This window comes from Meriones unguiculatus, chromosome 8 (assembly GCF_030254825.1).
Source record: "Meriones unguiculatus strain TT.TT164.6M chromosome 8, Bangor_MerUng_6.1, whole genome shotgun sequence".
Lineage (NCBI taxonomy): Eukaryota > Metazoa > Chordata > Mammalia > Rodentia > Muridae > Meriones > Meriones unguiculatus.
This window is the reverse complement of record NC_083356.1, coordinates 24,045,521-24,066,742: the sequence shown is the minus strand read 5'-3', so window position 1 is coordinate 24,066,742 and position 21,222 is coordinate 24,045,521. Positions and strand designations below refer to the sequence as shown.

The following is a 21,222-nucleotide window of genomic DNA, read 5'->3' as shown; positions in this document are numbered from 1 at the left end:
CCACAAGGAAAAAGAAAAATAAGAATTAAATTATATTTTTTAAAAAAGGAAAACAAAACAAAATAAAAACAAAACAAACTAAAGAAACAGAAAAAAAAGGCTGGCTTGTCAGGGGATGGGGTCAAAAAGGCCCCACTGTGTGTACTTACATAGAGGTCAGCACCGTAAAATCCGTCCTGGTAAACCACACTGCAGAAATCCACACAAAAACAAAAACAAAGAAACAAAAGAACAGAAACACATTCCGGTTATTGATGACGGCAGCATGCACATGCGCTACACAGGCAGGTGATGTATGAATGTGACTCGGCGCCTCGGCAAGCTGGTGGCAGGGTGCGCCAAAAGTGCGTGTGTGTGTTCCATGGCTCCAGGGCAGGAGAGCTAAGGGTCTGCAAAACTAGACCCAGCACCTGGACAACGGGAAACTCAGACTAATTCCATAAGCAGTGCTTCTGGCAGGGCCTCACGGAGCTGTCTGAGGTCTGCTGGGCTGGAGAGACCAACTTCAGTATCTGGAGTACTTTTCACTGTAGGTTTGTTCTAGGAGAATGCTGTTCTTTAAGAGCACACAGGAAAGGATAGTGAGGGGCTTAACTTCATGAAGAGAGGGGATAGAATGAATTCCGTTAGGTCAGGACCTACATGCGAAGTGTGTTTCAAATGATATTTAGTAGTTATGTTCGTTTTCAAAGTGTAGATTTTCCTGCTATCCATACATCACCTGCTTTTCACCCTGCACATTAGACATGCGATAAGATTTGGCTGATCACACAAGCATGCAAAGTATTATTATTCAGCATTTTTAAGAACCAATGCAACACCTTGGAAAAACAAGTCAATCAATTCTGACCAAAGTAAACAGAGAAATGTAATTAAAAAAAAAACCAAAAGAACAAAACAACCAAAAATACCCACAATGCATTGCTTTCACAAGCAGAGGTAATGAGCTCAAGGTTAAGGTGATTGGTCCAAGAATTGAAAGGTGCAGTGGGATCCCAGATAGTAACAATATAATCCAGAGTGGGAAGGAGCAACTGGAAGATTTTAAGGGTTCTTTCTTAACTAATTGAGTATTTGAAGAATTTTGAAAAATACAATTGGTGACTGAAACTCTGATCATGACTAGGCCTGTCCTACTTGACAGTGAAACTCTGGAAGCTGCTGGCAGGGCTCACTATCCTGCTTGGTAATGGGCTTTGCCAAGCAGGCAACATTAGTTTTTACACATAAATCTGGAGTGGCATTATACTATTATTCTTAAAATTTAGACTTTTCTCCAGCCTTATGAAGTGCTAGTGTCTAAATAGATTTCCCCCAAAACATTATTTTGGGAGCAAAAGACATAAATAATTGTAGAGAGAAAAGACAAACCTTTTTTTCACATTTGTCAGGTCAAGACTCGGATGCTTCATATATTTTTAAAAGTCTGTTTTCGTTTATTAGCTAAGTAAAACGAGTAATTTCTTTTTTTCAGTTATAATGAATGAACTAACAAGTTGGGCCACTAAGTCATATCAACAAGTTGCAAGGTCACACCTTGCCATGCATCTAACTAACACTTGACCTGTTTGTGCAGCAGGAAAAGTAGACGGACTTTTCAATGTCCGCAGGCAGGATTTACCTGCGATAACCACGCACTTAAAGTCTGACATTGGGATGGATCTGCCTTTCCACTGCATTTTCATAAAAGACTTTTGTAGAAGGCTGATGAGTGGAGAGCATGGAGGCCAAGTGGGGACTGATCTTCATCAATGTCAGCGCGGGGACACAGGCAAAGACAACAACCCGTTCCTTCTATAAAGAGTGTTGCCATTAAAAATACGAATATATTTTGTTCTAAGGCAATCATTTACTGTGGATATTCACTTGAGTTCTATAAGAATTCTGACAGTCCCTGCACCCAATGATGGAAGAGGCGGGAGCACGGTGGCGCCCAAGACTGAAAGCAGTTCTAGGCCATTCCCCAGGAAATACTGGACTGATTCCTTGTCATCTTCCATTTTATAGGTTGTTTAGTTAATAAAAAAAAAAAAAATACATGGAAAATTAGTATTCAGTGTAATGCACAGAAACTTGATATGATCAGATATAAAAGATAAGATCCATTTAAACAAAAATATCTGACAGAGACTCAGTAGAGAATGTTTCTTAAAAGGACCTATACTGAATAGGAATGAACTCAGATACTTTATGAAGTAGCTCAGGAAGTTACAAAATAGGAAGTTCCATGTTTCTCTGTGCATTCTCTCCCTAAAAATGTGACAGCAAATGCTTTTGGGTTGAAATGGGAGACACGTCATGAGCAGTTTTCCTAGTGTGCTGAGCTTGTAAAAGATTTACTTTCATGTTTCAAATATTTTTTAATGAAACAAAGCTGTATCTCTAATTTAAAAAAAAAAAGAGATGTCAGAGGTTGAAGGTCAAAGGTCAAGTTGAGACAAAAAAAGGATAAAATTAAAAGCAAGTCATGGCAGAAGATGAAGATGATGGAATGCATGGGATTTAATTATCTATAAATTGCAAATGAAAGTTATTTTCTGAAGCAGTTCCCTTGCAGTGTCTTGGAGCCTGCCCACTTCAGCATGCATACTTGCCTTGTCTAATAAAAATGCTTTAATTCTGTGGCATGGAGGACTCCTAATGGTATGTCCATTGGTCTATGAATGAATGAATGTTAAATTAGTATACCTTCTGGTGAAGCCAATTTTGCTATCAGAAAGGGATATCCTCTCTTCCTTTATGTTTTAACTAAAGAGCAGCTAATTGGCTTTTCTACAGCTATTTATATTTCTCCAGAACATAGGAAAAAACAAAAACAAAAAACAACAATAAAAAAACCACCTGTCATAGGCAGAGAAAAGATGAAGAGAAATGCCAACTCTTTTAAGAGTCCTTGGCACAACTGAATTCGAGAAGTTCACCCTGTTTAAAAATATCCACTAAGCTGACACAGATAAACAACTGAAAGCCAGTCTGCCATCTTCCCTCCTTCTCCCCGTTCAAAAACAAAGGATTTATTTGTTGCTATGGAATCTTTCCACTGCATGAGACACCCTCCACTCCAAGCTGAAGTTGAGGGACGCTCAGCTACATCAGCTGCTGCCATCTCAGAAGCCAGCTGCAGCTGGAGCCCTCCTACTTCTCCCTCTCTCCCTCGAGTCAATTGGACTTGGTTCGTCTTTGAATTCACCTTTTCAAATCTGTTTCCTACCAAAGAAAGCAAATCCATTGTGGGTAACTAGCTTTGCTGCTCACTCCCCAGGCAGTGAAACCATGGGGTGGGCGCATGTGCTGGCCTCTGTCCCGGCACGGGCAGCGAGACCGGTGGGCACAGCAGTCTGGCACTACCACCTCCAGCTCCCTTCTCGGATCTCTGCAGTAGTGTTAATCCACACTCGTGCGCTGCTGAGTGAACTCCATGCCAACACACTAGCAAACACAAGATGGCTCTGGCCACTGTCTTAAGCCGTCACCACGAAGGCTTAAGGTGGCCAAAACGAGGGTGTGTATAATGAATTGACCCTTGGTCACATTTCTGTATTTTGGTTCTTGCCCTTAATCCAATAATTGGCAAATATTCACACAGCCTCTAAATGCTGCCCAGCAATACCCTAGAAATCAGAGAGGGCCAGAGCACTCTTTCTTCCCTTCTTTTTGTGTCCAATTGCTTTTGAGAAGCGATGATTCTGGACGCTACTGCTTACCCTGGATAGGCGGGGATGGCTGTTGGAGGCACCGCTCGGACTGCACCGTACACTGTCCGCCCTCGGCCCCTCAGATGGGCTCCTCTGAAAGCGGCTGCCGTGGTGGCTGCAGTTGGGTAAGGGAAGCCAGGAACTAAAGGGAGACCCAAAAGATGACAGAAATTTCAACCTGCAGTCAGGAGCTGGCTCAAAGCTAGCCTGAGAACCAGTTACGGAAAAGGTAGAGAGACAGGCACCGAATCTTTCCTGGAAAGAGAGCAAGCACACTAAGGAACACACTCCTGACGCTGGGGCTTTATGGGGAAGACGTGGAAAGATACAAGATGACCACGCAATGATTCTATGCCTCATTCTTCACAAATCATGAGTTAACTCTGGTTCTTCAGGGTTTTCTGGTCATAATGCAAGCTGATAAGAAACATTATCAGAAGCAGCTCTGAAAATCACCTTAATAAGATGTACAACTTTTAATTTCTGTTGATAGTTTAAGTCAGATTAATATAAATTTTTTAACCGGCCAACTACTAATTTCATTTTTAAATTTTATTATGTATTAATTATTCCTCAAAAGAAATATTCTTTATTCTTTCACATGGAACTAACCTCCAAGGCATATATAGTAGCTCTTAGAGAATTCATTTGTCAATTTAACTTCTCTAATATATATATATATATGGTTTGTTTTTTTTTTGTTAAGACAGGGTTTCTCTGTGTAGCCTTAGTTGTCCTCGAATTCCCCTCACCCCCGTGTCTCTAAAATATTTTACCCTCTGTAGTCCCCCTGTATACTTCATGAGGCGGACATTGGCAAAGGCCTGTTCTAAATGTGCTCTGCTCTCGAAGTCACGCAGAAACATCTCACTCTGCCGAACCTACTTTAGTTACGTCTCTTGCCAGGGGAAAAGGGCCTGGGTCAAAGCGACATTAGAGACAGTTAAGACAATGGCCTGTAACGGACACTGGAGCTGTGCTGAGCGGTACTCCATGGGAGAGTGGGCAGCTTGAGGAATGCAGTCTATACTGTTCTTACCTTCTGATTTCCTTATGATCAAATACATATAGGATATTTACATGTTCATTCTCTGTACACTTTTCAGTGATTTTGTTTTGTGGACGCTTCTAGTGTGAGTTACACACAACAGAGCACTGTGGTATCTATGTTAAGTTATTTTTATAAAACTGTGTTTGTGTCTTGGTTTCACTCTTAACCCGGCGTTCACCCAAATAATTGAGACTCTATTATATTATTTGCTTAATAAGGCTTCATAGGGCTGGAGAGATGGCTCAGTGGTTAAGAGCACTGTCTACTCTTCCAAAGGACCCTGGTTCAATTCCCAGCACCACATGGCAGCTCACAACTGTCTTCATTTCCAAGGGATCTGACACCTTCATGCTGATGCACATAAAAGAAAATTAAATAAATCATTTAAAAAATAAAGCTTCATAACACAATACTCAGCAGTTATAATTCTATTCTTAACCCTCTGAGTTAGTCTGTCTTCCTTCAGAGTAAATCTCTGAGATACTCGCACTTTGTCGCTTTCCTTGTTCAGCTGCTCCCCTGTGATGTCTTCTGGAATTCTGCCTGTGGCTGAATTCTCTACTTCCTCTTCTCTACCCCGCTCAGCCATTGGCTGTAAGCTGCTTTACTGGCATATCAGGAGACAACTGGGGAAGTGTTCAGAGAACATTGAGAAAGGAGATTCCCAGAAGGATTGCAATCAGATTGGGGGGGGGAAGCTTACAGAAACCAGCATTTGAATTACACAACAACCTTATGCCTGCATAGTACCCCCTCAAGAATGTTTTCTGTCAGTTCTGCATTATGCAAGGAGAACAAAAACAGACCTAACTAACACATAGGGCAACAGTCAAAATCCATGCCATGTCAGTGTAGGCTACTTACTGATTAGAGGAATGTAAGTGTTGATGCCTCCTCTTCCTGACAAGGGCACAGCCGCCTCATTGCCTAGGGACACATCAGCTTGAAAGCTGGATGCTAGGTGCATTAAAAAACAAACAAACAAACAAACAAAAAACAAACAAAAAACACAAAAAGGTTACAAAGACAGACAAATGGAAAGCTACAGAGCCATTAAGTAGCAGAAAGGGAAGCAGTACAGTACTACCTGCATATAACTCAGGGCCATACACAGCTCCAACTACTGGGCTTAACTTCCAGCCTGAAACAGAGAAGAGGACAATGAACATTTAAGACTCTATGAGGACAGGAGTGAACTCTGCAGGCCGAGATGGCTTCTGTCATCTCTGGGTGCTCCTTCCTCCCCAGGTTGGAGTTTTTAAAGGAAAGGGCGAGGGCGGAGTCTTTAGGCAGCACCACCGAGGGGATGGGGGCTTGGGCAGGTAGGCAAGGGTGACGGAGTGAAGCGTTAGAAAGGCAGAGAGGGACTGTTCAGGTCAGAGTGCTCTGCGGATTGATTTGTGGGGACTGGCTTGATTTCTAACTGATGCAGGAGAGCTGAGCCCACTGTGGGCAATACCATTCCCTAGGTAGGTGGTCTGAGCTTCTCAGTGATGCAAGCAGTGTTTCTCCACAATTTCTGCTTGAGAGCTGCCCTGACTTCCATTAACGATAAAACTGTGACCCCAAAGTTGCTTTTGGTCTGACCAACACATGTAACTAAAACATTGAAAGAAGATAGAGGGAGGAAAATGAACAGGGAGTGAGGAGAAGGAGAAGGCGAAGGAGACGGAGAAGAAGGGGAAGAGGAAGGAGAAGAAGGATAGGAACATGGCGAGTATTCTGTTTGTAAGCAAGCAATGCACACCACCCCTCTAGTGCTAAGGAGAACTGTACATAAACACTTAAGAAGTATCTACTGACTTTTATATACAAGCAGTAGCATACCCTGTCATTCTACCTTCCCTCGCCATTGCCATGCTATGAATATAGGGATAGAGAAAAGGAAAGGCCTATTGAAGGTTCTATTGAAATTACAGATCATTCTTCCCTTTTTACATTTACTCTGTGTGTTTACATGTGTGCATGCACGCATGCTCACGTGAGTGGGTGCATGCATGCCAGCTGCTCTGCATGTATATTAGTCAGAGTATACAGGAGCTGGTTTTCTCTTTTCATCATGTACGCATCAGGGATGAATTCAGGTCATCAGGCTTGGAGTTAACTGTCCTCATTACTTACTGGGCCCTATGTAGTCCACGCTATGTGCCCTGGAGCTCATTATCCTCCTGTCTTAGCCTTCCTAGTGCCAAGGTTACAGGTGTAAGCCATCATGGATCTGGCTGGAATAACTCACTGTCAATCCAATTCCTTATTCTGATAAAAAAATGTTCATGAGGGCCAACAAAATGGTTCAGTGAGTAAATGCATTTGCTGCCAAGCCTGTCTGATCCCTGGGACCCATACGCTGAAAGGAGAGAACAGATTTATGTAGGTCTGAGGGTCCTTGACTTCCTTGTACACAGGCACACATACATATTTCCCAAAAAGAAAAAAAAAAATGCTCATGTGCATGCACCCAGGCACAAATTCGTTTACCCCCAGAGCTAGGGTGCTGGGAACTCTGTGAGATCAGTATGTGCTCTAACCTGAGCTGTTTCTTCAGCCCTAAGCTCTGTATTTTAAGAAAATGAAAACTTATTCTGTATGTAAACAGTGCGGGTGTGGGTGTGCCTCAGAGGGTGACGAGACGAGATGCCAACGTCTTGAAGTCAGCTCTCTCCTTTCCCTTCGCTGAAGCAGGGCCTCTCTGCATCTGCTGCCGTATGGCATATTTCAAGCTAGTTGGCAAACTTCTGCCTCTTCTCCTGTGTCTGCCTCTGATCTCGAGGTAAGGTGCTGGGATTACAGATGTGGGCTACCACACATGGCTTTTCAAGTAGTTTCCAGTTACTGAACTCATACTGTAGGCCTGCACAGCTAGCGCTTTTTTGCCGCCTCTCCTGCCCATCACTCACAGAAAATTCCGTTCTCACAAATGTTTATTTGTTAAACTTACTACATAACTATATCATCATGGAATAAAGAGCTACATACACCCTAAAGCCCAATGGCCATTACTGACAGGTTTTAAGGAAACCAAGGAATCTACAGCTACAAAAGGGACTAGGTTTTCCTTCCTACCGATCCAGATCACACTCCTGTGAAGAGGAATCAGCAAGAAAACACACCTGGGCCACCAGGGCTGTGTGGGGAATCCCCATGCCACAGGAGCTACAGAGGCTGCAGAGGTGCTCACAGGCTATCCACGCTGCCCTAACAGGTAGCTTCAAGTGGCATGACGGTACTGTGTAGAGGATGAAAGTTACTGAGATCAAAACACCTTTGTAAAGAAAAAGCTTAGCTTAATCCTATGGGAAAATTAATCTGTAAAGATAAAACATTATTCTAATAGGCTGAATGTGAACTGAGCAGATGGTCCTACAAAGTCATAAACATTTCATATATTTACTTAACAAACATTCCCCCAAGGCAGCTTGTAACTCCTCACCATTTGCATATGGCGTGACCATCTTCTTGTTGGTCATGACTCGCGCTGTAGCGTTATTCACCTAAAAATAATGAGTAGACAAGAGGGGCGGGAGAGACACATTAGGGAACGTTATACTGCCCACCCAACAGCACAGTACATCATTTAAAGTAAATGTATGACAGCATTTAGATCATTAACACAACATTATAAAAGTCACAGAATTTTAATGTAAGTGCTTATTAAATGAGGCTAACAAGAGTAAAATGTAGTTTCTTGGTCTCCAAATAGAAAACTGTGGTTGTTCTACCTTTTGGCACTGCAGAGACACGGTGCAGTTACAAGGTCTCTGAACAGGCTTAAGATGTCTCTGTATTGAGAACAACTTGGAAAAAAGTAAAGGGAGCAAATATATCTGCAAATGAGCTTTGAGGCTTGTTAATAAAACAGAGGCTTGCCACCTGAGTGAGCCATGATGTTGATGATGTCACATACTATCCTGATGTTCTATGTTTTTTAAAAACTGTTTGAGATTAGTAAATAATTAGAGGAACCAAAGAGTCCCTGTGTTGGCAGTCTGCAGGACCATCCTGAATTTTCTAGACCACATGGATTACTCATGTAAGATGAAGTTTCTGAGGGCCTTTGGCACAGTTGCTCAGCAGTGAAGACTGAGTGCTTGTTTCTCCTGTCCTGTGGTCCTCTCTACCCCAAGACAAAGCACACAGCAGGAGGCATTCTCCATGACAAGGTAAGTAGGCCTCACAGAGAGGGTGCTGTTGGAGAAAGGAGGGGCAGAGCCTAGAAGCTAGGACACTGGTGGCCTTAGCACCAACCCCAGGCTCAACATAAACTCAACCACAGCCTGTTTTGGGCTTGAAGCTTATAAAATATAAATGTTTTTTAAAGCAAAGTCTCACCAGGCAGCTCAGGCTGAGTCTGGAACTTGCTATATAGCCAGGCTGGCCTCAAACTTGTGATCCTCTTGCCTAGGCCTGAATGCTTAGATTATAGGCTGTGCTACTAAGGCCAGCTTAGTCTCTAGGAATATACATTGTCCTAGATTTATGTTATTAAGACCAATTTTGGGTAAAACTGGAATTTAAAAACATCTCATATCCTTTATGAACTGCCCCTTTCCTGTGTGAAGACAACTTGAAACTCCATTTACTCTAGTTTGACCACCAGATAATGTAAACATTTCACATTTACAAAGAAAGAATGGGAGACAACAACAATGAGACTGAGAGCATGCAGTTAACACACACAAAGAAAAGAAAAACAACTTGGAAAGAAGAGGAAAGTGAACAGCAAGGTTGGAATGGAGCAAGGGCTTGAACCAGCTGCTAGAGCAGAAAGCCACCAAGCAATTCAAAGCAAAAGTGGCCAAAACCAAGCAGACACTACCAGTCAGCAAGAGACACCCACAGCTCCAGACAGAGAGGGACAGGGAGGAAGGAAGGGGCAGGAATGAGGAGCCAGGGAAGGAGCAGTGGCGGGGAGAAATTGGAGAGAGCGTGAGGAGGGTCTGCAGGAAAGAGCCGCACAGTGGTTGGGAAAGGGGGCAGAAGTGCAGTAATAAAACCAGCCAAACTGGAGTTCAGTAACTCTGAGTAAGATGCGCAAGGGGAAAAAAAATCACCATGAAGTCAGTAACCAAACAGCTCAGACTGCTACAAGACAGGATGTACATCCAAAGTCCAGGCGACATCACCCCACAGCAGTGAAAATAAAAGGGGCAGGGAGGGAGAGAAGCAAGTCAAACCACATCTGGTAGTGTTAATGTGAGATGGCAGATGGACTTTTTCTCTCTGAACTGTTTTGTGATTACACTTTTAAAAGCTTCTTCTCTAACACTGTGATTCACTTACCGCCAACGGGCACCATCGCCAGCATTGAGTATAGTTACCATGGAAAGAGGGAGTCAAGTGAAGGGCCCTAAATGCTAAACCATTGGAAAGGGGGAAAAAGCAAAATATGCAGACATCTTACTCAAATGGTGGCTTTGATATTTAATACTTTAAAGAACTGGGAAAGGGGAGAGGAGCCAGTTAACCCTCAATGCGTGAGTCACTCTACTGCTGGTGAGCCGGGGCTGACTTACAATCACACCTGTCCATCTATGCCACCAGCTGCCCCTGAACCCTCTGTTGAGAGACTGCCATTTGTCAACTTTGGAGTCAAGCCTTGAAATTCTTGGTATTAAGTAAAGTTTAAAACTACCAAAGTTTTGGAGTCTGTCTCCCCCCCCCAAACCTCTATAATTGTCTATCCACACTTATCAAATGCACATGGAGGGGAACTGGCCTCCAAGACACAATGTTAAAAGCTAGATAGTTTTTAGACATTTTTAAAGTTAGTTTTGCTTAGGCCTCATAATAGGAATTCAGAGTCTTGCAAACTGAAGCAAAGGAAAAAAAAATCAAGAGAGCAGAAGGATGAACATTTTGGAAGAGGAAAAAAAGCCAATGAAAAAAACAGATAAGCACACACTCCCCCCCCCCCCCAAATCAAACCTCAAACAACCAAGAGCAGGGGAAAAGCAGATAGGAGTTGTTACTTTTACAGTGTAGTGCAAGGAGGTGAAGACAGAAACAGACAGAGTGTGCACACACGGACAGGACAGGGTTCCAAATGTGAAATAAGTGAGGCAGTACACAAAGAGAAAGAAAAATATAAACGAGAAATTGAATTATTGAAGACATGCACCTCGATTTTACGGCCCTCTACCACGGTGCCGTGCAATTTCTCCCTGGCCCTGTCTGCATCAGCACTATTCTCGAAAGTTACGAACCCGAATCCCTGCATGCAGCGGGAGAAGGGGAGAACATGCACATCGTTATATTGCAATACTCATCTCTCGGTAAACAGAGAAAACATCACAGTATGAAGTGACGCCAGCACAACTAACACCAGCAATTTCTTCCAAAGGCACATTTGTGATCCATGCATATTTTGTAAAGGGAAATTTAAACCCAATAAAGGATAAAGAACTGTAATAACAGTAACAATAACTTAATTAACAACAATAACATTAAAATAAAATATAAAGTACGTGAGGCCAGACCAAGATTAAGGTAGGAAGTTACTCGGGTCAAACTATTCAACCAAAAATCTGAATATTACAAAACCAAACCAAACCACAAAGCTATCATTACTGTGTGCGTATGCATGCACTGGTGCACGTGGAGAGCAGAGATAAATGCAGTGTCTTCGCTGACTGCTCTTCACCTTATCGAACTTACTCTTTAAACATTTAGTTAGTTATTGTGTATGTGTATCGGCATACATGTGCCATGGCATACAAGTGGAGGTCAGAGGACAACCTTCAGGAGTTAGCTCTCTTTTTCCAGCCAGTAGGTCCTAGAGATAAAGGTCAACGCAGGTGCCCTCACCCACTGAGCCAGCTCACGGGCCCTCCCCCTGAACGTGGCCCTCCCCGACTTGGCCAGACTTGCTAGCCAGCAAGTCCAAGCAACCCTCCTGTCTCTGCCTCTCCAAGGCGGGCATTGTGGGTGTGTGCCTCAGTGTGCATATGGAGGTCAGAGGACAACTTGAGTGAGCTGCTTCTTTCCATCCATCATGTGGGTTAATCAAACTCAGGTTATCAGGTTTGGCAGCAGGCTCCTTTAATGCTAAGCCACCTCAATATGACCCCCCCCCCCTTAAAACACGAGTGCTGAGGATCAAACTTAGGTCCTCATGCTTGCAAGGAAAGTACTTTGCAAACTGAGCAATCTTTCCAGACCCTATGTTTTTCTCTCAATGACTCTCTGACCCGTGAATCTATATTTGTCCACTAACTGCTGTATAAAAGCTCAAATTCAACGTTACTGGCTCCGTAACAAAACGTAAAGGAATTATTTCAGTACCACGTTATCTGTCTCACACTGCTGCCTTTTGGGAATAGGATAACTTAAGACAGTAGTAGGGCCTAGATCTGGGGGCAACAGCTGTGGGGGCAAGCATAACTATCACTGGACAATGAACAACTACAATTTTTCTTCAACAACAATTTTAAGTGAACAGATTGGTACTTTATGGAAAACTGATAACCTAAACTACCTATCTCATAATCTGTTGATGTCTATCTCTGCTGTTAAAGGCAAGCTAGTGATTTTTCCACATGAGCAACAGTCAGTCAGTGGGCACCAGGAGTGAGGAATGTTAGTAACAGTAGTTGTCCACTACTGGATAGGAAAGAAATGCCAGGAAGTTACGATGCAGCTGCCACGCGGGTTAGGATTAATACGATGTGCCCCTGTAGTGGATACAAAGATGGAGCACACAAATTGAGGCCAGGAGCCACCTACTCCTCTGTTCCTGTGCTACTGCTACTTCCCTGAACATAGGACCACCTCATCAAGGGCCCGCTAGCTTCACTGTGGGCACACGGGCACTGCTTACCCGCCACAGAAGGAATGTCATCACTTCTCCAGCAGTTTCCATCTGCAGAGGGCAACCCCTGAGTCTTCTCTGGGGAGTCACTGCTGCCGAGCAGCACAAGCATGCCTCCATTTTAAACAGAATTTATAGAGCTGGTGTGGAGGTGTGCTCCTTTAATCCCAGCACTCAAGGCAGATGCAGGTATATCGCCGAGTTCTAGGCCAGCCTGATTTATAGAAAGAGTTCCAGGACAGCCAGGGTTACACAGAGAAACCCTGTCTTGAAAAAGCAAAAGCAAACCAAACCAAAAACCAAACAGAATTTACAAAATCAAGGAGGTGATTCCTCAGCAGGCTAACTGGTGATGTGGGCAGGCAGTGTCTGGAAGATTCCAATGACTTGTCTCTACCCACAATTTGTACCACTACAAATATCACAGGAGGGAATGCTCTGCTGGCAGAAAACAAATGGCAATGGGAAAACATTTCCATTAATATGTGGCAGCCATTTGGACAACCTCAAGGTACCACAGGCTAGTTACAAAGTAGGCCAGTAGCTTTCTTTTCTCTGAAGATACAGACCCTGATGACAAGAAGCCCACTCTTCTACCTGAGAATCTACCAATTGGCAGGCAAGGTAAGCCAGTTTTAAGAAAGGTCGCCTAGAGCGATGAGTTTGGGAAGGTTTCTTACTTATAAGTGTGTGTTTGTGTGTACATCAGTGCAGGAGCTTGAGAAGAACAGATGCATCAGGTCCCCCTGGAGCTGGGCTTAGAGGAGAGTGTGAGTTGTCTGACTGGACAAAAGCAACACACACCTGTAGCCTGCTGACCCATCTCTCCAGTTCTACATCATGAGTTTTTGTGCCGACCCGAGAAGAATTATTAACTGCATTCCAACTGACTCTTGGAGTCCTAACTCTTATGTCTTTGGTTGAGCTAATCAATTCTGAATTGACTGTTTATGTGAAAAATGCACACTTGGTTTTTTACACTGTGATATATGTGCTGCACAGCAACACCCAAGCCATACACACTGTCTTAGTACAATGACTGTGAACAGCAAGGGGAGACCTGGTAGACTCTTCCTAAAGGAAAAGATGACTTAAAAGGGAAGGAGAACACCCTGTGACACACAGCGAGCGGTTAGGACCTCAGAACGTAAGCTTTGCCAGTCTGTGTGGGGCTTCTGTTTACTATGTTACATTACTCCGAAAGTCCTCATTTCTTTTCCAGATCCAACTGTGAAATGTTTCTGATGTCCTCTCTTTTGGGATGTGAGGATGAGACACCAGTAACACAGTAACTGTGTCAAAAGAACAATTATGGCACCACAAGCACTGACAATTGCTAATCTGTAAATGTCAAAGTTTAACATTGCTATCCATGTAAGATTTTCTCAATAACGACTGTTTAAGGGGAAAACTGCATTTTCAAATGCCTGTATTAAAGTGTTTTATATTCTAAGATGATCAAATGCCAAAGGAAATGCTAATCAAGATACCAACAGTATCAAAGAAAAGTGGTCTTTCCAGCAAGTCTTCCCTGGTGAGAGGAGGAAGAAGGCCCACTGGATGATCAAGACACTCTGATAGGAAACAGAGGTAAAATTTCATTCTTTCCTTTGAAGATAAACAGACCCTGTGTAGGCAGAATGATGTTCCCCAGGCCCAAATCCTCATGTCTTAATCCCTGAAGCCACAGAATATGTTACCTTGCAAGGCAAAAGGGATTTTATAGATGCGATTAGATTAACCGATTCTAAGGTGGGGAGATTACTCTGACAATTGGGGTGGGATCGATGTAATCCCTAAAATATGTATAAAGGAAAGGAACTTGAGACTCCAATGACAGCAGCTAAAAAAGGCCTGGCTGCTCATGCTGGGCCTGAAAGCAGGGCCACAGTCCAGTAGTAGTGAGCACCCTCCGAAGGTCCAGAAGGGCAGGGCACAGATTACAGCCACAGCCTCTCTGGGCTTAAGGGTCACCCACAGGAAAACCTGCTCCAAAAAACCAGGCTCAAATGCACCTCTATCCTTCAAAACCAGACTGAGAGTAAATTCAGTTTGAATCTCTAGTTTTAAGGGGGAAAAATAAACCATGTCTAAATTCAACACATTTTACTTGAGCAGTTAAAAATGACCATATAAGCTAATTTTGACATATAAACCCCAACCTACACTAGTATAATAATAAATATGTTATACAATTTTGTAATAAAGATAATTACTCACAAATTCTCTTATGGAGACCAGGCTGGCCTTGAACTCAGATCTGCTGCCTCTGCCTCCTGAGAGCTGGGATTAAAGATGTGTGTCACCACACTCAACCCAATTTACTCTTAAATTCTTAACAGGAGAACAGTTCAAGTGTGTAAGGCAATGATTTTTATTTAACTCCCATTAATAAAAACAGATAACAAAAAGAAAACTTGTTTTTCATGAAAAAAAAAAAAAAAAAGGCATCACATTTGCTTACACTATCCAACAAAAGCAGGCTGCCAATATACTTTAAACTTTCTGATAGTCACATTAAAATAACAGAAAGATGAAATTAACTTCAACATATTCAACTCAGCATACGCCCCGTATTATCACTTCAAAAAGACACAATATAAAGCCCACTAGTGTTCCTTCTGTGCTAAGCCTCTGCAGTCTAATGGATGTTTATGATGTGAACCTCAGCTTAGAGCTCTTCCTGTGTCGAGGCTCACAGCGGTTGCTGGAGCAGACAACACAGTCTATACATGCTTGTTTTAGGGTTCTCAGTCCTGTTCAATGCTAACAAAGACAGGCTAGTGTTGCAGTAGCAGCTTCCCAACCGTCTTAGCCGCACTGACGAAACAGCATCGTGTTAGGTGTCAGGTCCAACTTTTATCAGGAGGAACGGCATGTTCGTACCCGCTTTGATAACCCATTTATCATCAATGATACACAGGAGCCGAGTAACTATCACCTTTTTGGTCTGGCCTCAGGCTGTAATAAGTAACAAGCAATAAGATGAACAGTGTAAAAAATAATTATTTTTTTTTAAATTTAGTATAATTTAAAAATTTTTCCATCTCAGAAGAATGAGAAAGAAAATTTACCATGTAACTTTTAAGGGAGAAATCAAAAGCAGACGGATCTCCTGGGTATGGCCAGAACATAGAAATTTAAAAAATAAATAAAAAAAAAAAAAAGAAAGAAAAGAAAAAAGAAAAACTAAAACCCATATAGTGGTAACAAGGAAAATAAATGAAGCCTTCTGGACATACATGTTGTTAATTCAGTCTTAAGTACAGTGAAAAACATTTCACACCATCAATAGCTATCGTTTTACTGAAAATCATAAAGACCCACCTAGTATGACCATATTTGGAAATAAATAACCTCTTGAGGTAAAATCAAAAGGCAAGGCAATGGTTAAGATCAGAGTGTAGTTTGTGTGTCTGGGAGGAGACACTCCCACACTCCACCTAAACAAACCCAACTGAAGCCAGGGCCTGTCATGAGGGATCCACCTGAGAGAAGGAATGACAGCACATCCGGATGATCACCACGTGTGGGGATCCCCACCAAAAGCGGCTGTGTAGCTGGGTGACAGCGAGTAGAAGAGAGTGCCAAGTCTCAAGTTCAACAATGGACGAACTTAGGAAGAAGCTCTGAGGCATGGGAACCAGCTCAAGTGTCCAGGGGCTAAACGGCAGCCATGACTCAGAGCTCTGTTGAAGAGTCTACATAAGACACCAGGGTGGAAGGAAAAATCAGACCCACCAGTGGACATGCCCTGTTAAGTTTGCTTTTACTTTCTACTTTTCATTAAAGGCCTTGTTTTCCTTCTAAAAAGCTACTTTAAAGTCATTAGGACCTACGAGTAGAGTAATACTGTAGTTTATTATTTAAATTGGGAGGAATTTGTGGAAGAAAGGGGCATTGTGAATATGTAAGATAACAGGAATAAACTTGGGCTAACCTAAAATAAATGATGTCTATTGAGATTATGTCATTACTATGTTAACGTCTAACGTCCTGATGCTACTAGTGAAAAATCTGAGACTCAAGAAAGACTAGCCGCCATGGACAACAAGGTGTTCATCAAAGAGCTGGACCAGTGGGTGGAGCAGCTGAACGGAACTAAGTGTGGACGTTGTGCAAAAGGCTAAGGAAATTTGAACAAAAGAATCAAATGTACAGGAGGCTTGCTGCCCTGTTACTGTCTGTGGAGATGTGCACAGCCAATTCCATGACCATATGGAACTCTTCAGAACTGGGGACAATCATCAGCTACATGGGTGACTATGTGGACAGAAGTTATTACTCTGCGGAGACTGACTCTACAAGTAGCATTAAAGTGTGCTATCTGGAGCGTACTCCAGTACTGTGAGGAGACCATCAACGACGGCAGATCACACAAGTATACGGCTTTCATGAGGAGGGTCTATGAACGTACGGAAATGCCAACGTATGGAAATACTCCACAGATCTCTCTGAGTATCTTCCACTTACAGCATTAGGAGATGGACAGGGGTGTATGTGTGTGACTGTCTTGCTGGTTAAGTGTGGGAAAATGTTTATTATTAGGAATTCAGGATCTGTATTACAAGTTCTAAAAATGCCTCTTTGGCCTTTTTGTTTAACGCAGTGCTGGGGGCTGAACCTGGGGGCTCGGTGTCAGGTGCATGCTAAGCATGCTGCCCCTGAGCCACAGCCCCATGGTTTGGTTGGTGGCGGGGGGGGGGGGGGGTGAGGAGGGCGGAGGTTCTTTGGTATTTGTGTGTGCCTGTTTTGGAGACACAGCCTCACTGAGTTGCTCAGGCTAACTCTCCTCAGCACAGCTTGATACTCTTAAATCCCCAGCTCTCAGCTCCCAAGTGGCCGGGAGACTAGGCCTGGGCCACCATGCCGTGGTTTCCCTGGCCCAACAGTCTTCTGGCCAAAGAAGACACGTGCCCTTACGTGTGTTTTATAAATTTAGAAAACAATATAAATAAGTGCTGAAGTCTTTGGGTGTCTATATTAATAACACAAGATGTCATTGCAAATTGTGTCCAAATTACAGTTTCCTAGTTATCATTAGTAACTTTCCCTATCTATTTTCATGGTAACTACAACTATCATACTACATCTTTTTCATCAAGGGGTACTCTGTTTTCATCACAGTAAGTATTGAAGCACATATAAACTATTATATGTTTCCTGTTTCAGTGTTTAGAGGTTTCATGGTGAGCGGATTCAAGTTCATATATAAGAGACAGTAGAACTCTGTAGTGTTAGTAGGCAGGGCATGCCTTTAGTGCCGGCACTCAGGAGGCACAGGCAAGTGGCTCTCTAGCTTCAAGGGCAGCCTGGTCGACAGAGTGAATTCCAGGACAGCCAGGGCTACACAGTGAGATTCCTCTACAGTGTTTAAATTATAAAAGACCAGTGTTTTTTTTTTTTTGTTTTGTTTTGTTTTGTTTTTTAATTTTAAGACCAGTGTTCTTAAAGGTGTAATAAGACAATGTTTTGCTTGCTGGCCTGAATATCATTGTCCATATTTTCTTAGCTATGATTCTGGATACTGCAGTAATTAAAATGAAAATACTTTGCGTTTACTTGCTAACTTGAATGAAAGAGTGAATTTTAATTTAATTAAAATTAAAAATTAAAAAAAGAAAGCTACATGTAACTCATTCAATTTTCTAGATTCTTTTTGGGAAAATGAGGTATTTTTTTGGGGGGGTCGGGAATATTACTTCTCATATATTTGAATTTTACATTTTAAAAAGGCAAAGCCTATCTTTGTTTCAGCTGCTCAGATTTTTTAGACAAACTGATTGTTTATTATCGAGAAAGGAACAGAACAATAAACTCACAAAGTAATTTAAGAAATACTGTGATTATAGCCTATTTTTCCTTTACATAATCCAAATGACAGTCAAAGCAAAAAAGACAACAGTCAAACATGAAGTGATCAGTGATTTGTAGGGCACAACAAACCTCACAGAAGTGCTGGAGAAGGCTGAGCAGACGGTGCAGGGACCACTGCAACAGCTTCCCAGACAGACCCACTGGCTGACTGTTCAGCTAGTAGGTACAAACAAGGCCCTGGGCTCCAGACCCAGCACAGGGTGGGGAAGGGTATGCTTTGTTCTCTAGAATAATTTGGTTAAACATTAATTCACATGTCAGTATCACTTATCTCAGACTTATAACTGGTTTTTTCATTACTACTTAAGAATTTTAACAAAGTTAATTTCTGCATACAAAAATACTGTTTAAAAGCAGGGCAACTAATCAAACCACAGTACCACATGAAGTCTTTCTGAAATTTTATAGTCAGCTCCAAATATATATAAGAAATGAGAAGCCAGGCATGGTGGTGTACACCTTTAGCCCTAGCACTTGTGGGAGACAGAGGCAGGTGGCTTTCTGTGAGTGCAAGGCCAGGCTAGCCTGGCCTAAACAGAGAGGGTGTTCCAAGACAGCTAGGGCTACAAAACAAAACAAAACAAAACAATCAAGAAAGGAAAAAAGAAAAGAAATAAGAAGCTACATTCACAAAAAGGAAAGTGCTTATTCTTTCTTTTAGGTGGATCCCAAAGGAGACATTATGGGGTTTGACTCTTCAGGCACTTTCTCAGCAGCTTTGGAGTGGGGTTCCAGGGGTGCCTGCTCTGGGAAAGGCCTCACAGCTGTCAAAGGCTTTCTCAGCCCTGATGCAGGTCCAGGGTGATTCTGAATTCTAGGCTTCACTCCAGAGACACTTACCAATTAGAAGTGTCTATACTGTCACAGCTCAAAGAAAGCAGGGGCAGTGAGGGTACTGCCTGGGGCTATAGAAACAGCACAGACTTTTAGGGTCCCCAAAGGGAAAAAGGCAGGCAGGTGCCATTATTTGAAAAAAGAAATTACATAGGAGAGGTAACGGGTTAAGGTGAAATCAAGTACTGGTAGTAGGTGAGTCCTGAAGTGAGTGAAAAGCCTTTAGAAAGATCAATTTCCTTTGCTTCACAAGAATTCAATCATTCTTTTCCATAAGGAGCAAATCCTTAGTACTTGGGCAATTACACTGGCCTCCTGGCACAACTTAATGAAGGTTATTTGAAGTACACACAACTTAAAACCAAAAATGTCTCAATTAACTACTTTGGATAAACAGTGAGGTCAATGCTCTTCATTTACTGACTTTCATTTTCATCTTCATTCAAATGCTTTGACCTTGAAGCATGGTTACCTTCCCACTCTGTAGCTCAACATTTAATAAAAACAAATATCCAGAAGTACAAGCACAGGAGCTTTAAGGTTAGTAACACATCCCACTTTAAGACACTTACCAGGTTAAGTGCTGGAGGAAGATCTCTACAGACATAGTAATCTTTTTTGTTTTAACGGAAAGCTGGAAGCTTAAAGTATAATTACCTCTTTACCAATGAATAGATACCAGTTATCGGACACTCTATAAGGGAGGCAAGAGTACTGAGGCATCAGGGCAGTGTGCGTGTGTGCATCCGTGCAGGTGGGCGGGAGGTGTGGGCTAGCAACTACTAAAGCACAGGGATCTGCAGTGGACCGAAGAAAGGTAAATGTTAACTCATTTACTGCACCCAGCTTTTCCTTAAATTATAGTTATTCCTAGGGCTGTAATCATGGTCAAGAGTTATTTTGAAAGAAGCAGATATGACCAAATAAAAATTAGTTTTAAAATTGATAATTAGTAAGAAAAAAAAATTAAAGGCGGGCAGTGGTGGCTCACGCCTTTAATCCCAGCACTTGGGAGGTGGAGGCAGGTGGATCTCTGTGAGTTCAATACTAGCCTGGTTTACAAAGTGAGATCCAGTACAGCCAGGGTTACACACAGAGAAACCCTGTCTCGAAAACAAAACAAAACAAAAATTTAAACTGAAATTTTAGTTTAAATTCAGCCCCTACAGCAGAACACGTTAGAGCAGACCACGTCCACCAGCTTGCACACCAAAACTGCTCTCATTCTTAATGTAAAACCTAACCTGTGGGCCCAGAGCGGCTGCATCCTGAGGCTCACTCATCTGGGTGTGGCTCTAGGAACCACACACTTCACTATTCACTGGCGGGAGCCTCATCAAAATTTATTGCAAAGAAAACAAGTCATGTAGGTAACTGAGAGAAAAGAACCCTCACAATTTATTCTAAGCATGCTGCTTGGTATTTCACAAGCTGACTTGTTCCAAGAGAATTCAGAATGGATTTTACACCCTCCCGGTGCCTCTCTCTTTAAGGCAGCTCAGGCTGGCTGAGGATCTTGCCTCCTGTCCTTGGAACTGCCCCACTCCTCTCTAGCTTCTCCTGCTTCCTGACACCCTCTCCCGAAGTCTCTTTCTGGAGAACCTAATCCAAGGAAGACACTTGGTCAACCTCTGTGCTGGGACCCACTTCTGCTCCCTGAATGCTCATTGTTCCAGTAAAACAAGTCTGAGAGGAAGCTGAGCTTGAGGTATGAAGACAGGGCTTACCTTGGAGCCGCGCTCATTAAAGATTATTTCCACATCTAGGATTTTGCCAAACTGCTGCAGAGACAAAAACAAAACATTTATTTAAGGTCAGCCTTTGTCTAGACACTAGCCTTCCTTCTGAAAGAGACAGCTTTTCTTCTTCTTCTTTGAACTAGTAGTGCTCATTTAACTTTCACAATCCCATACGTCAACAGACCCAACATGAACCCTGAAAAGGACTCTGGCCCCCGT

At 42.6% G+C, this 21,222-nt stretch overlaps 1 protein-coding gene across 34 annotated transcripts in view; it reads right to left on the bottom strand.

The window, feature by feature from the left end:
• The window catches only part of Rbfox2 (RNA binding fox-1 homolog 2), a 242,875-nt gene that overhangs the window by 15,083 nt on the left and 206,570 nt on the right, over positions 1-21,222 (bottom strand). For 10 of the 34 annotated variants that reach the window (XR_009593675.1, XM_060389145.1, XM_021636732.2 and 7 more), the window contains 7 exons: positions 20,992-21,045; positions 10,865-10,957; positions 8,177-8,237; positions 5,834-5,887; positions 5,611-5,703; positions 3,705-3,849; positions 150-189 (listed from right to left, as the gene is read on the bottom strand). Coding sequence is in view for 33 of the 34 variants with exons in the window: in XM_060389145.1 (XP_060245128.1) it covers positions 150-189; positions 3,705-3,849; positions 5,611-5,703; positions 5,834-5,887; positions 8,177-8,237; positions 10,865-10,957; positions 20,992-21,045 (540 nt within the window). In the remaining variant the exon portion in view is untranslated. Of the gene's footprint in view, positions 1-149; positions 190-2,594; positions 2,658-3,704; positions 3,850-5,610; positions 5,704-5,833; positions 5,888-8,176; positions 8,238-10,864; positions 10,958-20,991; positions 21,046-21,222 lie in introns of all 34 variants that reach the window. The other 24 variants (XM_060389147.1, XM_021636736.2, XM_060389151.1 and 21 more) reach the window with 7 other exon arrangements.